A 15642-nucleotide genomic window follows, 5' to 3' on the forward strand; every position below is an offset into this window, starting at 1 on the left:
TATTTTAAAAATAATCTGATAACTGACTACATAGGACATTGTCCTATTGAAATACTGAAATTATATTATTTTTGCATAGAGAAAAAGAATTAGTTCATTTCTTGGTAAATCAGAAGAAAACCAGCAAAATCAACAGCAACAAAAACAATGCCTTCAAAAGTGACCAACATTTTGTTGAGAACTTAAAAAGCTAAGTTTCCTGCATAGATTGTTACAGGTAGATAAACTGCTTAGTTACGTGAATCAATTCATTAGTTGAAAAATGGTTAGACCGTTTGCCTTATCTGATAACTTGACATTCTAAATCATCAAACTGATTTCACAAAAGTCTGAGATAAGTATCAAATAGTATAACTTACTGGTGTTTTTTAAAAATCATATTTTCATATGTCCCAACCCCCCAAATAGGGCAGAGGCCATTTCCGATTCTTTTCTTGTATATTTAATGATAATAAGTAACACCACTGGGCTGAATTCCTGTGTACATGGTCATTACTGTCAGCAATCACGTGTCATAAGAATTAAGAGTGCTACCCATTGACCACGTGGGAAGACTGAGGCCTTAGGAATGAAATAACTCAATCACAGCTAATTAATAAAAATCAGTTACCAAAAGCCAACCTGTCCTTTGTTTACGCCAATACCTTATGAAACTCTGGTGGAAGAGAATTTCACAAACATCTTGGGAAAGGATTCAGATCAGGCTTACCCATAATTATTCCAAACTTAATATTTACACAGTAAGAAGATAGGGTCTTACTCCAAATAAAGTAGGAACCCACAAATAGCAAGACAGTATTTTCTGAAGCTCTGAAATGTGGGAATCAAATTATAACACAAATTTCTGTGTATGTCTTCCCTTAGTCTCACTACCGTATAAACCATATGCATTTGCTAAGTAAGACCAGTTTGAGATCATGAGGAACTTTGAAGAGGATAAAAAAAATCTAAAAATGAGACTTCACTTACAATAAAGTCAATATCTAATAACGTCAAACAAACTCCTAGAGCCTGACCAGGCAGTGGCGCAGTGGATAGAGCGTCGAACTGGAATGCTGAGGACCCAGGTTCAAGACCTCAAGGTCGCCAGTTTGAGCACGAGCTCATCTGGTTTGAGCAAAGCTCACCAGATTGGACCCACGGTCACTGGCTCGAGCAAGGGGTTACTCGGTTTGCTGAAGGCCCGCGGTCAAGGCACATATGAGAAAGCAATCAATGAACAACTAAGATGTTGCAACGAAAAACTGATGATTGATGCTTCTCATCTCTCTCTGTTCCTGTCTGTCTGTCCCTATCTATCCATCTTTCTGACTCTCTCTGTCTCTATTACAAAAATAAATAAATAAATAACAAAACCTCCTAGAATGTGTACAAAGCAAAATTAACAAGCTCTCAGAAAGCCAGAATAGTCAGAATCAAGATTGCCTTCCTATTTCACTACAATATGAATTTCCCGACCAATTATTAGGTCATTTGTGTTTTCAAATTCAGTCTGATGATCATGTACTCCTACTCTAGAAATGAAATCTCTAATCCCAGTTAAGAAGATGTCGAACTGCACTAAACACTTATTTTTAGAAAAATCATCTTATTCACCTGCTCTAATTTTGTGATTTTAATGGGATTTAATCATTCCACCACTGTGATTAACTCTTCCTTTTAAAGACTTTTAAGATTAGATGCATCAAGCATATAAATATTATACCCATAATCAGTAAGCCTGACATTCCATGGGGTAGGGGGAAGATGGAGTAACAATGCTTAGAATATAATGTTGAATATTAGAGGACCAAATGTGGTGTCTTATGTAATAAGACAAAAGGCACACCGAAATTATCTTCTTACCTTTTTGTTGTTTTCATGTTCAAGGTCATCAGAAACCTAAATGAAAGAAAGAAGATAATTTGTTTACTTTTCTAAAGAGCAAAATTCCAAATCTGGTAGCCATGCATATGTACCTAATTAAATAAATATAGCTAAATGGTTATTCTACTTATCTGTTAAGATAGGAATCTATTAATGACATAAAGCCATGGACAAAAGCAAGTACTAAAAAGATACTGTTTCACAGACCAGAAAAGCTCATTTTAATGATATCTCCTTCCTTTGTTGACAGTTTTCACCTATTTAGATCCTTCCTAATGGTAATTTAATTAGTGATTTAGTCACAGGGCTTAGGAAATAATCAGTGTGGTTACCTCCCCTGATAGTCAAGGGCAGCAGGCATGAATTGTCACTCTTTAGCAACTCAACACTGGTGTCCGGATATTGATAAAGACTTCAGTAGTAGCAGCAGCATAGAAGTAAGCACTGAATGTTAGTAGGTAACCAGTAGTTGTAATTTTCTATCAGAAAGGTAGGGTATAATAGCAGTATTCCTTTGGCTTTGCTCATCAGACAGATACTCTCCCATTTTCCTGTGACTAAATGTATCCATCAACTTCTTGCATTTCCATCCACTGCCTCCTGTAATTAAGTGTTCCTGCTCCAATCCAAGACCACACCTGCACATCACCATGATGCCATCCACTCCTACCTTCTCAAGGAAGGTGGCTGGCACAGGCAGCATCGCCTCTCTCTCCTGCAGAACTTCATCCCTTCCTCTCTACTTGCACCATTTCCAGGTTTGCAAATGCACTCCAGACTCATTCATCTTAAAAATAACACCCCCTTCACTCCTCAGGCAACCTTTAACCATCAGCCCATTTCTTACCCTGCTTTCTAGCAAAACTACTCAAAAGTATCTTCTCTCATTTACATCTGTCTGCTCCAGTGACCCCCATGACTCCATTGAAATTCTCGTGTCCAGGTTGCCAATGTTACCAATCCAGTGAACACTCTCAAGTCTTCTTACTCACTCAATAGAATCATCAAAAATCAACCACTTTGCCAGGTGCTAGAGGGTTGGGGAGCTGTTAGCTGTTAGTTTGTTGGTCAAAGGACACAAACTTCCAGTTAATAAAAGGAATGAGTTCCAAGGATTGTATATACAGCAATGACAATAGTTGACCGAACTGGATTATATACTGGAAAGGTGCTATGAGAGCAGATCTTAAATGTTCTCACCACACTCTGCCTTTCTCCTAACACTGTTTTCTTGGCTTCTTTGGTCTCATTGCCTTATTTCCCTCCTACGTTTCTAGCTATCCCTTGCTCTTCTTTTCTGGTGCCTCTCCCATGAGTCAGCCTTTAAACAGGGCTCCACCTGGGCCTTTTTTCTACCTCTTCCCATGGGTCATCTCATTGATGGCCATGATCGGGGCCATTTTCCTGGTGATTTTAACAGGCTAACCTTTGCCACTAGCAAGCTGCTGTTTTCTCCCCATTCACCTAGAACAGCGACTTTCAACCAATGCAATATTTAGTCAGGGGCATGACCTCTTTTCCCTTAGGTTGTCAAATAAAAAAGTGACAACAGCCAACACAACAATAGCTGTCTGGTGTGAATGAATCAAAACTATACCTACTTTTTTTTGTCAGATCAGCAAAAAAACATATTTTTTAAGTGTGCCACAGAATTTTAGTAATTAGTTTTGTGTGCTGCGAGACGAAAAAGGTTGAAAATTGCTGACCCAGAATAATGCAACAAATGATAATATTTAAAGAACACTGTCCAAATGAGTAGGGGTCAACACTGTGGATGACTAATGAGTAATTTAAACATCTTTCCTAACTTAATAATGTGAGTGTCTCGAGATCAGATATTAATGTGGTCACTTAATTTAGAAGAGGAATTATAGGCTACTTCAGTCTTTTGCGGTGGTTACATTTCTAAAATTTCATAGGTAGTAGCTGCTGCCTCTCGAGAGCCATGCAACAGAGGGGACACCAGGACTCGGACCTTCTTGACACTGTTTGCAACAACTTCCTTGTGACCCAAGTCATCAGCAGAAAGTTCATTTCCAAATTTGTATTCAGGGTGAGCTTCTTCCTCTTGTTCAGCTGCATGAAAGACAAAAGAAAAACCCATGAAAACAAATGACTGCCAGGCAGGCAGACCTTCTCCAGAACCTTGGGGGAACAGAAGCCCTTTTAGAGGAGAAGGAAGCCGAAAGGAAATGGGAACATTGAAATATGCAAACCTGAAGCCTATCTTGTTATTTATTTTTCCTCCTGCACCTAACATGGTGTTTGACATGTTATTGATGCTTACTAGATTTTTCGTAAGGGAATGATGATTTCCATTTCAGTATAATAACCCTAAAAATTAAAGCTTCAATACCTACGACATACCTGTAACTTAAAGGTATATATTTTGATCTTCCACGAGACCTAGAGAAAACAAGACAATACAAGCAAAGGAACATACATTTGATAATTTTGATAAAGGAGACTAAAATGTCCACAAGTCATTATGGGATGGAAAACAGAAGAGCTAGGAAGGATGGTGCTGGTTCTGTAATCCGTTTGTCAAACCTGGCTTAGGTAGGTTTACAGGGCTCTGAAGTCACTTCCTGGGCTCATGCTGGGGGAGGAGCTAGAAGTGGGTGCTAAATAAAGCAGGGGCACAGGAACACAGTCCCGCTGTACAAAGAGACCCAGAAACACTCGCTCCAGGAAAGTGACAAGAACGCTAGTATCCACCCAAGTCCACAGGTGGAAAAAGAGTCATTCATTAGAAAATGAGCCACTTGCTCTGTGAGATCTGGATTCCCAGGATCCCCAGTAAAGAATTTGCCTAAAAACTAGCCAGGATCCTTGAGAAATCCTTATTGTAAAAAAAAAAAAAAAAAAAAAAAAAAAAAAAAAAAAAAAAAGTGAAATAATGTCTGAGTTTGGACTCCCAAGGGAGGTGAGGAGACCCATAAAAATTAGAGCTATTTTTCAAAAGCACATTTATAATGTGCAAAGGGAAAGGCAAGGACAATAGTAAATGTAAGACTATTTCTCTGATTCTAAAATGCACCCCCCCCCATTTTAATATAACTGACATTGAAATGTATCTTTCCATTGATGGTATTTTTAAATTAATTGGAAACTTTTTTCTTTCTCAGTTAAAAATAAAACAGAGGTGTCTTTCAACTGATGTTACATTGGATTCGGAATTTGAGAGCCTGCTAATAGCCAGGTGCTATTTCAGGCACAGGATGAAAGTGAGTGAGAGACACAGACACCCTCCTCTTCTAGGCCTCATGCAATGATAAGGGGATATTCCAGAGGCAGATGACTAAAAAGAAAACAGACAAAACAAATCCAGTAGGTCATATAGGCTTGGGAAGGAAAAAGAATTGGCGGAGCTGGAACAGGTCTTACTCTAGGGCCGTATCTTCACTTTACGGGTGAGGGAATAGATTCAGAGATATGAGCTGACTTGTGAGGTCACAGAGTAAGTAAGATATGGACTAGATTTCTCCAGATTCTTAGTACAATGCTCTTAACGTGACACTGGGTTTCCATGACTCACAGTCTATATCAAAGATTTTGAAACTTCGTTTATGATCACTCTTAAATTGCCATTGTGTATCTCTTCTGTCTAACTACTTGAATGTGGAGGTATGTTCCATACAAGTGGTAGAGCCTTAATTACTATATAAGAGTTGTACAAGAAATGTTATCATCTCTTGGGTGTGTAAATATGCACAGACACACATACTGATTCTGATATTCTCCATTGCTCGTGTGTCTTTCTGAATCTAACTCCAACTAATGAACGGGCAGGTGGTTGGACAGACTGAGAGACTTTTCTATTTTCTATAGCCTCCAGGCACCCTGTCCTCTTGACCTGTGCTTGGTTTCTTCCTGCCTGCTGTGGCAAAGTGTTTAAATCAGAGATTGTAGTCATTTATGTATAGCAGGTTCATACTGTGATGCCAGGGTAATTACAGCCAATGGGTAGACTAGAATTTTAGCTAAGTATGAGCTAACTACAGCTAAAAATCAAACATATAACCGGTATAGCAGAAACTTCTATGCCCTTTAAGAGAAATTCAAGTGGATCATTCTGTCTTCTCAGCTACTTTCCTATATCTATACTGTCCCTCATTATTACTTATTAAAATTTAATAAAAATCTCAAGTATATTTTGAATAACATGGGAACCACTAAAAGCATATTATTTTGTCTATAAGAATAACAAACATATTCATAAAAGTGGGAAAGTACCCTTAAGGATAAGTGGAATCACATTGACCCCCATTTTAGATTAATGTGTGTGTTCAGAAAAATGTAACATTTTTGACTTTCATTAGTTATAGTCTTTCTCCTCTAAAATTTGTTAACAACTATTTTGCATATTTGTGTTTTCTTCATGTTCTTGAATATTAAAAGGGTAGTACTGTAAGGTACAAAAGGGGTTAAGGCAATTCTAGGATTGAATCTTAGTCCCACTGCTTACCAGCTGTGGGATCATGTGCAAAATATGTTACCATTCTCAGTTTCAGTTTCCTCATTTGAAAAATGAGGGTAATAATACCTATTTCATCAGGTTGAATAAAGATCAGATGAGGCAATGATGCAAACATTTGATCTAAAGTTAGTATAGGGATGATATTTATTTTTTTTCTTATTAATTTATTCCATTATTCTGCAGCTTGTTTTACTGGATTATAGTATCTAGCTAGTAATCTTTCCTATTTTTGATTACCACCTATGAAACATAAGTCACTATTTTTACTTACTATTCATCTTTGCAAGTTTTAGAAGTGTTTCACTGAACTTCTGAATATATTCCTTTTAATATTTTAGTTTTATTATTGGCAAAAACTGTGAAGGAAAACAGTAGGCATTGTGGCAGACTATTTTCCAAAGACAACTACAATCATATCTGCTTCCCCACCTGCTTTTGTACAGCATCATCTTGCCTGTCACCCACCTCTGGGAGCCTGGGGTCGAGGGCCACTAAGTCTGATCTGAAGCACAGTACAGAGAGGAAGTGATGATGTACCGGTTCCAGGCAGAGCTCTTCAATTAATTTAGCAGCTTCAGCTTTCCGTTTCTTGGAACAAAACCTGGCCACCATGCTGTGAGAAGCCCCAACCACATGGAGAGGCCACGTGGGGGTGCTCTGGTCAGTAGGCCCAGCTGAGCTCCCAGCAGAGACAACCGCCAACCACAGGAGTGAGCCATCTTAGACAAACGGCCCAACAGCGCCTTCAGAGGACTCAAGCCCCAGATGTCGTCCGCTGGCAACCGCATGAGAAACCTTAGGGAGTACCACCACCCTGAGCCCAGATGCCTCACAGACCTGGCCAAAAGAAGAGCGCTGTTTTAAGCATCTGAACTTCGGGGTGATGTGTTGCACAGTAATAGCTAAGCCTAACAGGCATTGATTAAATAATGTATCTTTGGCCTTCTAGACCTCTCCTGCCATATAAAATATATAAAAAGTGAGTCATAGGCCCTGGCCGGTTGGCTCAGTGGTAGAGCGTCGGCCTGGTGTGCAGAAGTCCCGGGTTCGATTCCCGGCCAGGACACACAGGAGAAGTGCCCATCTGCTTCTCCATCCCTCCCCCTCTCCTGCCTCTCTGTGTCTCTCTTCCCCTCCTGCAGCGAGGTTCCATTGGAGCAAAGATGGCCTGGGCGCTGGGGATGGCTCCTTGGCCTCTGCCCCAGGCACTGGAGTGGCTCTGGTCGCAACAGAGCGACACCCTGGAGGGGCAGAGCATCGTCGCCCCCTGGTGGGCAGAGCGTCGCCCCCTGGTGGGCGTGCTGGGTGGATCCCGGTCGGGCGCATGTGGGAGTCTGTCTGACTGTCTCTCCCCGCTTCCAGCTTCAGAAAAATACAAAAAAAAAAAAAAAGTGAGTCATTATGATGCTTCTCTGGGAGTGAAGTTGAACCCACTGTTTGCACATGTGAGATAAACCGTTGTTATGAAGTCTGTTCCATAATTAGAAGCCTTTTTAAAGTGTTTGCAAGTAAGAGTTGTTCATTCTCACAGTTTTCGAGTGTTTACCTATAATATCAAACTTTCCTAAAGCGGACTCTTGTATTTCAGAGGTTTCTGTAACAAATGAGGAGAGTTTCTACAAGTATTCCTAAATTATTTAGCCCAAAGCCACTGTCTAATGAAAAGGCATACAGTGCAAGTCAAACTATTTTGTTAATCAGTTCTCATGCTCCATAATGAGCAAATAACTTCCTAAAAACATTCCACACCTCTCAAAAGACCCATTTAAAACCAAACATCCTGGTTGTGGTGATATGCCAAAACAAAACAGAAGTTAACAGCAAATACTCAAACATTTTAAACAAGGCTGCCTTTGTTAAAATTATCTACCTAAGTAGATCTAGTGAGCTGGTTACCCGAATGAATTCGAACTTAACATTTCGATACAGTGCTGGCTTTGAGTGTCCAGCCCATTCTGTGAGTGCATATAAACCCATCTTGACCCTGAGGGTCTTCACTCACCTCCCTTCCTTTCAACTTGCCTTACTACTATTGTCACCAATAAACCGAAGTTCATGTTTTTGTTTATAGGAAGGATCTGCAAAGTATTCTTCTTACTCCAACCCCTGCCCTGTATATAAAGTGCTTTACGGATTCTCTGCTGTGGTTTGCTGCTGAATAGCTGAATGCATACTAAGAAGGGAGATGACTAAGTCATTAAAATCTAGTGCCCAGGAAAGCTGCCATACTATTTGGAAAAATACCAAAAGGTTAAGTCTGGTGCATGAATACACACCTGACTATTAAGAATGAAAACATCACATTATACAAATGGGTCTGCTGAAACGAATTCATTATTTTTAAAAATTTAAAAAAGTATTTTTGTGACATGTAAATTAAAGATAAAAGAAAACTTACCACTTTCTATTTCCTCCTCGTTGTAATCCTCTAAGATGTTAACTGGAGCAGCAGATTCTCCGGCCTCCATCATGCTTTTCAAAGCTTCGAGTTGTTCTAGAAGGAGGAGGGGGCAGATGTCAAACCACTTACAAAACCTGGGCTTTAAGATCTACACTGAGCCCTGGCTGGTTGGCTCAGTGGTAGAGCGTCGGCCCGGCGTGCAGTAGTCCTGGGTTCAATTCTCAGCCAGGGCACACAGGAGAGGTGCCCATCTGCTTCTCCGCCCCTCCCCCTCTCCTTCCTCTCTGTCTCTCTCTTCCCCTCCTGTAGCCAAGGCTCCATTGGAGCAAGGTTGGCCCGGGCGCTGAGGATGGCTCCATGGCCTCTGCCTCAAGTGCTAGAATGGCTCTGGTCACAACAGAGCAATGCCCCAGATGGGCAGAGCATCGCCCCCTGGTGGGCATGCCGGGTGGATCCCGGTTGGGCGCATGCGGGAGTCTGTCTGACTGCCTCCCCGTTTCCAACTTCAGAAAAAAAAAAAAAAAAAAAAAAAAAAAAGATCCACACTGAGAAGGAGGTAAAATGAGAAAGGAGATGTGCTGTCCAGGCTGCCAGGGGCTACATTCCCAACCATACTGTCTCACCTCATCCTGCTGGTTGACCTAAAGGAATAGGCAATAATCACATTATCTATGCGTGAGGAAGTATCCCTGAAACATATGAACTGCCCAAATTTCTAGTCAGAGGTTAGAACGCAGGACTCAGTTGTTGTAAAGGATTGATTTTAAGTCTTGATAACAAAAGCCCATGCTTGGAGGGTAATTCAGGTGAAGTGACAGAAAAGAAACAGGAACACTGAGGACTAACCAAACTTCATGAGAAAGTATTTGCAACTGCCGTACCCAGGGCTATTACTCCCATATACCTATAATAAAACCTGTATAAGTCAGTACGATAAAGACAATTCTAAAAATGGAAAAAGGGGAAATCATAAATACTGGTTAAAAAACTAGTTATCAAAGGCCTACAAATAAAAAATTAAAGTATTGTTTTCTTCTATTATTGGGCATGCATACTATAAAAATGGCAACAGCCAGTGTTAGGAATGTTGCTGGGAAACAGGCAGTCTCGTATATTACAGTGAGAGTGTAAGCTGGCACAACTCTTCTGAAAGACAGTATAACAAGGTATCACAGTATGAAAGGTGTGGGGGCTCTGACCAACCAACTCTAACTGTACCAATGGATTCCAAGGAGAAGGCCACGCAACATACAAAATGAATATTCAGGCATGTTTGTCATCGTTACTGTTTCCATAGTGATGAACATCTATCACCTTGGGACTGGTTAAGTTACCCCATATTCCACAATGCATTCTATACTGTGTTTCATACCTTAGAATTACAGTTAGTAAAGAATTAAACTTGTATACTTCATTGGTTGAATTCAAAATAATTTTAAACATTACTACATTTAGCATGATCCCAGTTTTGTTAAAATGTATGCCTGTGTCAAATATGCATGTATGTATGTGTCTACAGTACATGCGTCTTTGTGTAAAGTAGATAATTTGTTGTTTTTTATTAGTTTCCAATATGTTTTTGTTGTCTTCATTTTCCAATGGCATTATAACTTTTGTAATAAAAATAAACTATAGTTAATATAGTTAAAAACTTTAATTTAGAATACCTAGGAAAAAACACAATGCAGTCATAAAATAGTCGATGTTACTAATTTATTGAACTAAGAGAAAAATATTTTCAAAGAAAATGTGCTAGGAAAATACAGGGAAAAGCATGTTTGTAAAATAATTTCTCAGTTTCTCTCTGTACATACACTCACGCACACACACCGTTGCTCACACTTGCACATTTACCCAGGATCCCTAGATATGTAAGTCACATGAGCAAACTGCAAGAAAGACTTTTCAAGAGGCATTTTGAGTATATAAAATGATAAAATATCAGTTCCTTACACAGTATTTTGATAAATTCCAAAATGCCTCTTCTACTTTCTTCTCCAATTTATATGAACATGTTGCTCCCACTGCAGAAACTAAACTTAAATGAAATGTGGCAAGTTTGCTCTGAAAAGTATCTGTAATATCCTCTCCTCCCAAATCAGTGGTTTGAAAATATATTGCATTCTAGACAGCTGAATTGTTGAAGCACACAATGTATGCCTATATTCATCCCAGATGCATGTAATTAACTTACTTTGTTCAACTTCAGGTTTCAGTCGTTTATTTTTGATGAGTATTTTTCTTTTCAGGTCATTGGGAGATGGCAAGGGCCTTCCTGGTTCGAGCTAAAAAGAAACAGAAAATGCTGAATTAAGGGTGGGTTGTGCTGCTCCATTCTCATATCCATCATCCCCAAATGAGTGTGGAGGCCTGTGAGTTCTACCATCCACGTCCACTAGATGGCAGTCAGAACAGTTTTATGATTTCTTTCCCCAGTCCAAATTAGCCCACTATATCCAACTTTGCCTTAGACCACTGTGGCAAACTTGGCATTCACACAGCCTCCAGGGTATGCAGAGCTGTTCTACCTTCCCCACTGGTACAATCTGGGGTGTTGGGGGAGGAGCTCCTGCCCAACTTCAGGCTTTGTCCCTTTTGCACATTTGATAAAGTACAAAGAATCATTGTCAGCTCAGGTTAGAATCTGTTTTCCCAACTACAAGTCTCTCCTGGTCCCCCAAGTGCTGGGCTGCACAGCAAACCTGTCTGCTCAGTCTGATCCAACCTTAACACTGTGGACTGTGGACTGTGGTTCTGTCAGTTCAATAAGGGAAACAAGAAGGGAAGGGTTTTAATTGCTGAAATCTGACCTTCACTGTGGTTTCATTTGCTTGGATTTATGTCTGCAATGATCTCTAATCCATAGAACTGTGCTATGTCTAGTCAATCCATTCCCCATTCCCCCATCCATCCATCTACATACCCACCTACCCACCGACCCATCCACCCATCACCCCATCCAGCCTTCCAGACATCCGTTTATTTTCCAAACTAACTTTTATACTATTTATTACGTGCAAGGCACTATGCATTCCTATGTCTTGTGTTTTCTCAAATGAAACAGTTTGCTGAAGTTCTTTTTTTAATTTATTTTTATTTTATTTTATTTATTCATTTTAGAGAGGAGAGAGAGGGGGAGAGAGAGAGACAGAGAGAGAGGAGAGAGAGATAGGGGGGAGGAGCTGGAAGCATCAACTCCCATATGTGCCTTGACCAGGCAAGCCCAGGGTTTTGAACCGGCGACCTCAGCATTTCCAGGTCGACGCTTTATCCACTGCGCCACCACAGGTCAGGCCAGAAGTTCTGATTCCTTTGGGAAGCCTGTTGTAAACTGGGCCCTTCCCCAGTAATCTCCGTTGCATCTGGATATCTTCAAGAAAGAGTCCACATATTATAGGCGAGCTTCCTATTTTAGTTATGTTTTTACATCTGTGTGCTGTGTATTATGCCCCGCCCTCCGCCCCACCTCTGGCCCAGCCTACGATGGACAGCTCTTCAGTTCAGGGAGTGGGTCTTACTCCCACTTATGTCACCTATGCTTCTCATAACACCTCTCACGTATGTGCCCATTACTTCACAAAGAACACAGTGGTCATTTCAAAGAAGTGAGCACCTTAGCCCTTAGCCCAACCAAAAAATAAAATAAAGTAAATATAACATAAAATAAAATAGACAGAGGGCCTAAATAGAAAAGAAAAAAAAAATCAGGGACATTTCTTAGTTTGGGTTCTCTTTGAATTAGCTTGGGACAAGGATTAACGCACAGGTAGTTTATTTGGGAAGCGTGAAGGCAACAAGGAAGCGGTAAAAAGAAGACGGGCTGCCAATCAACGGTGCGTTATCAGGCAAGTTATCACTCTGGGCTACCGGGGGTCGGTCCTGCTGGGGAACCCTGGGCGACGATGGGGAACATGGGCTGAGAGTCATCCCTCCTGAAGGGTGAGGGGCATGGGGGGTGTTAATCCTCTGGCACTTCTGGCCCAGCTTCCACCCGAGGGCAGAGCAGGCTGCGGCGGCTGGGGGTGGGGCACAGGCGCTGGCAGTCAGCTGAGTCAGGACAGTACAGAGAAACAGGAAGCGATTAGGGGACGTGCACAGGGTGCCCGCAGCTGTGGCCTCAGTGAACTGGACAGCCCCAGGGGGTGGGTGCAAAGGATGTGACTATCCTTGTCCCCTATATTTTTTTCAGCTTCCATAAATCACTTCTGAAAAAACTCATTGTTCAACCACTCGATATGTTCAAAAGTCACATGACACACCTTCCTTCCTGTCAGTCACTGTAATGTTTCTACTGTCACCTTATGACACCATGTTGGGGCTCACTGGTTGCTTGTCAATAGTGGGGCAACATTTTACTACTGTACATTGTTTTATACTTTAATTCTGTTATCTGTCTTGCAACTCAAAAGATCTGTGACAGGTGGTCTTAACCACTTGGGGTTATGGAGCTTTGTAAAAATGTGATGAACTCTGGAATGTCTGTATAAAAAATTATATGCAACTACAACAAGTTCACAGATCCTAAAGAACCTACTGATGGTCACAGGTTAACAGTTCCTCATGAGATGAAGGAATTAATAGGTCTAAAAATGAAACAGCCTGACCAGGCGGTGGCACAGTGGAAAGAGCATCAGACTAGGATGCGGAGGACCCAGGTTCGAGACCCCGAGGTCACCAGCTTGAGTGCGGGCTCATCTGGTTTGAGCAAGAGCTCACCAGCTTGGACCCAAGGTTGCTGGCTTGAGCAAGGGGTTACTCGATCTGCTGAAAGCCCACGGTCAAGGCACATATGAGAAAGCAATCAATGAACAACTAAGGTGTTGCAACAAAAAACTGATAATTGATGCTTCTCATCTCTCTCTGTTCCTGTCTGTCTGTCCCTATCTATTCCTCTCTCTGACTCTGTAAAAAATTAATTAATTAAATAAAAATGAAACAAAAATGTACATATGACATTCCCCAAGTGTTTATTTTGGAGTTGAGAACTTAAACTTTAGGCTCCTATGACTTCAATCGGTGGACTTCCCACAGCAATAGGGTCCTGTGGCTGCTGAGCCCTGGGTGCACATTTGATTGATCTGAAGAGCTTCTAAAAAACATCATGTACAGGCTTGACCTTGGATTAATGAAATCAGAATCTCTGAGTGGGGCCCTGGCGAAGGTATTTTTAACAGTTCCCACAGGTGGTCCTAACATGTTACTAAAGTTGATAATGACCATGGAGTCTAGACTCTTGGTCAGTGGGTACTTTATGGAATTTAAGACAGAGATCTCAGAAACCAAAAGACCCCCAAATCTCCTGAATTAAATTGAACCACATGTTTATTTTAATGTCTCTCTCTACACATTCCTCTGAAGCACAATAGAAGTTTTTTGTACCAACAAATTTAAATAAACATGAAGATCTTTAGCATTAGTGCTCCAGGACTACTTGACCCCCTTAGAAATAAATTTCAAAACAAATCCATTCATGTGAGAAATATGGTTAGCTAAAAATACATACTGGATGTGATTCAAGTGCTTGTTTCAACAGGAGATCCCCAAATAAGTCTTCACAATATTTGGACATCTTGTACTGTTGATATTTGCTGGAAAGAAAGAACTGGCATTTGTAAATTCAAACATCCATTAACCATCCAAGAAGAACCACTGATTCCTAGGCAATTAAAAACTCCGACTCTATAAAACACACAGTTGCACCCTTGATGTCAATGTAAGCTATACTGTTACATACCACAAACTTTAACCAGTGTCTTTTAAAAAAGAAGTAGTTTCTGCCCCCACACTAAGAGCTGGAAAACAGAATAAATAATGTCTTTCAAGTTCATGAAGTCTGATTTAAAATACATTGCCAAATCTTCCAACTCAACGTAACTTAGGCAGTCTCCTCATCTGCTCTTTGGTTTAGAGAGAGCGTCTCTAGAGCACATCAAGATGACTTAGGGTTTTTGTTGTTGTAGTAGGAAGTGGGGAGAAGTAGTGGATTGCAGTTTTCTTCTTATCTTTATAAATATTAATTTTGCAGAAGACTATGTGTTGCATAAAGCCAACTATGCGTTGCATAAGACCAAACAAACTATTGGGTTATTTTAAAAGATACGGAGCAGGAGTGGGGAATGGGCAGTAGGAAATAACCAGAAGAGACTCGGAGTAGGATGAATCATTATACCTGCAGTGATTTTCAAAGGAGAGAATTACAGGATATTCAGATGTGACAAATGCAGTTTCCTTGATGGCTTGAATAACATCCTTTAAAGATAAAAGAGTGTTAATCAGAGAGAAGAGGAGAAAAATATTTAAAGCACCTGAAACCAATCAGACGCTATTAATTTGAGCTTTTCAGAAAGTCAAGTCTGACAATTCTGATCTGAAGAACCCGTTTACCGTGATACCAATACAGGCTGCACTCCCTGCAGACAGCTAATGGTTAATGATAACATTTTTCACTGCCATCTTTTATTTCTCTAAAATTATGGAGCTATTATTCATTGACAAGGTGGTTCACCTACACGGCAGGCTAGTTCCCTGCTCAACAATCTGCTTGGACAGGGTCGGAGTTCACCTTCTGGTGGAGCAGGGGAGCTTTCCACACCGTGGTTCCCATGACAGACCATGGCTCTGCCCCTCCCACCTGGAGGACAAACACGCGGGTAACAGCCTACAGATGGCTGGCAGCTTTATTGACCCTTCTCTGCATCTGGGAACCAGTCTTTGGCTACATTTCATTAATCTGATGAAGACTCCTATGAACTGAAGTGACATTGACAGTTTCCCTTGTTTCGCTTCAGCCTGGTGAAGGGGGACACCAGGGAAGAGGGTCTCCCTGGTGAAGCAGGTAAAACGGGGAGGTGCTCAGGGTGTCCCTCTCTGAACTGAAAGCGTGCTCACATGAAAC

General features: G+C 40.9%; 1 protein-coding gene across 10 annotated transcripts in view; it reads right to left on the bottom strand.

Moving 5' to 3' along the window:
- Positions 1–15642, bottom strand: part of PLCB4 (phospholipase C beta 4) — a 387833-nt gene that overhangs the window by 42135 nt on the left and 330056 nt on the right. For all 10 annotated transcript variants that reach the window (XM_066234675.1, XM_066234677.1, XM_066234673.1 and 7 more), the window contains 6 exons: positions 14917–14996; positions 14251–14335; positions 10942–11032; positions 8745–8840; positions 3842–3942; positions 1846–1881 (listed from right to left, as the gene is read on the bottom strand). In XM_066234675.1, the coding sequence (XP_066090772.1) occupies positions 1846–1881; positions 3842–3942; positions 8745–8840; positions 10942–11032; positions 14251–14335; positions 14917–14996 (489 nt within the window). The remainder of the gene's footprint in view (positions 1–1845; positions 1882–3841; positions 3943–8744; positions 8841–10941; positions 11033–14250; positions 14336–14916; positions 14997–15642) is intronic.

This window comes from Saccopteryx bilineata, chromosome 6, assembly GCF_036850765.1.
Source record: "Saccopteryx bilineata isolate mSacBil1 chromosome 6, mSacBil1_pri_phased_curated, whole genome shotgun sequence".
Taxonomy (NCBI): Eukaryota; Metazoa; Chordata; class Mammalia; order Chiroptera; family Emballonuridae; genus Saccopteryx; species Saccopteryx bilineata.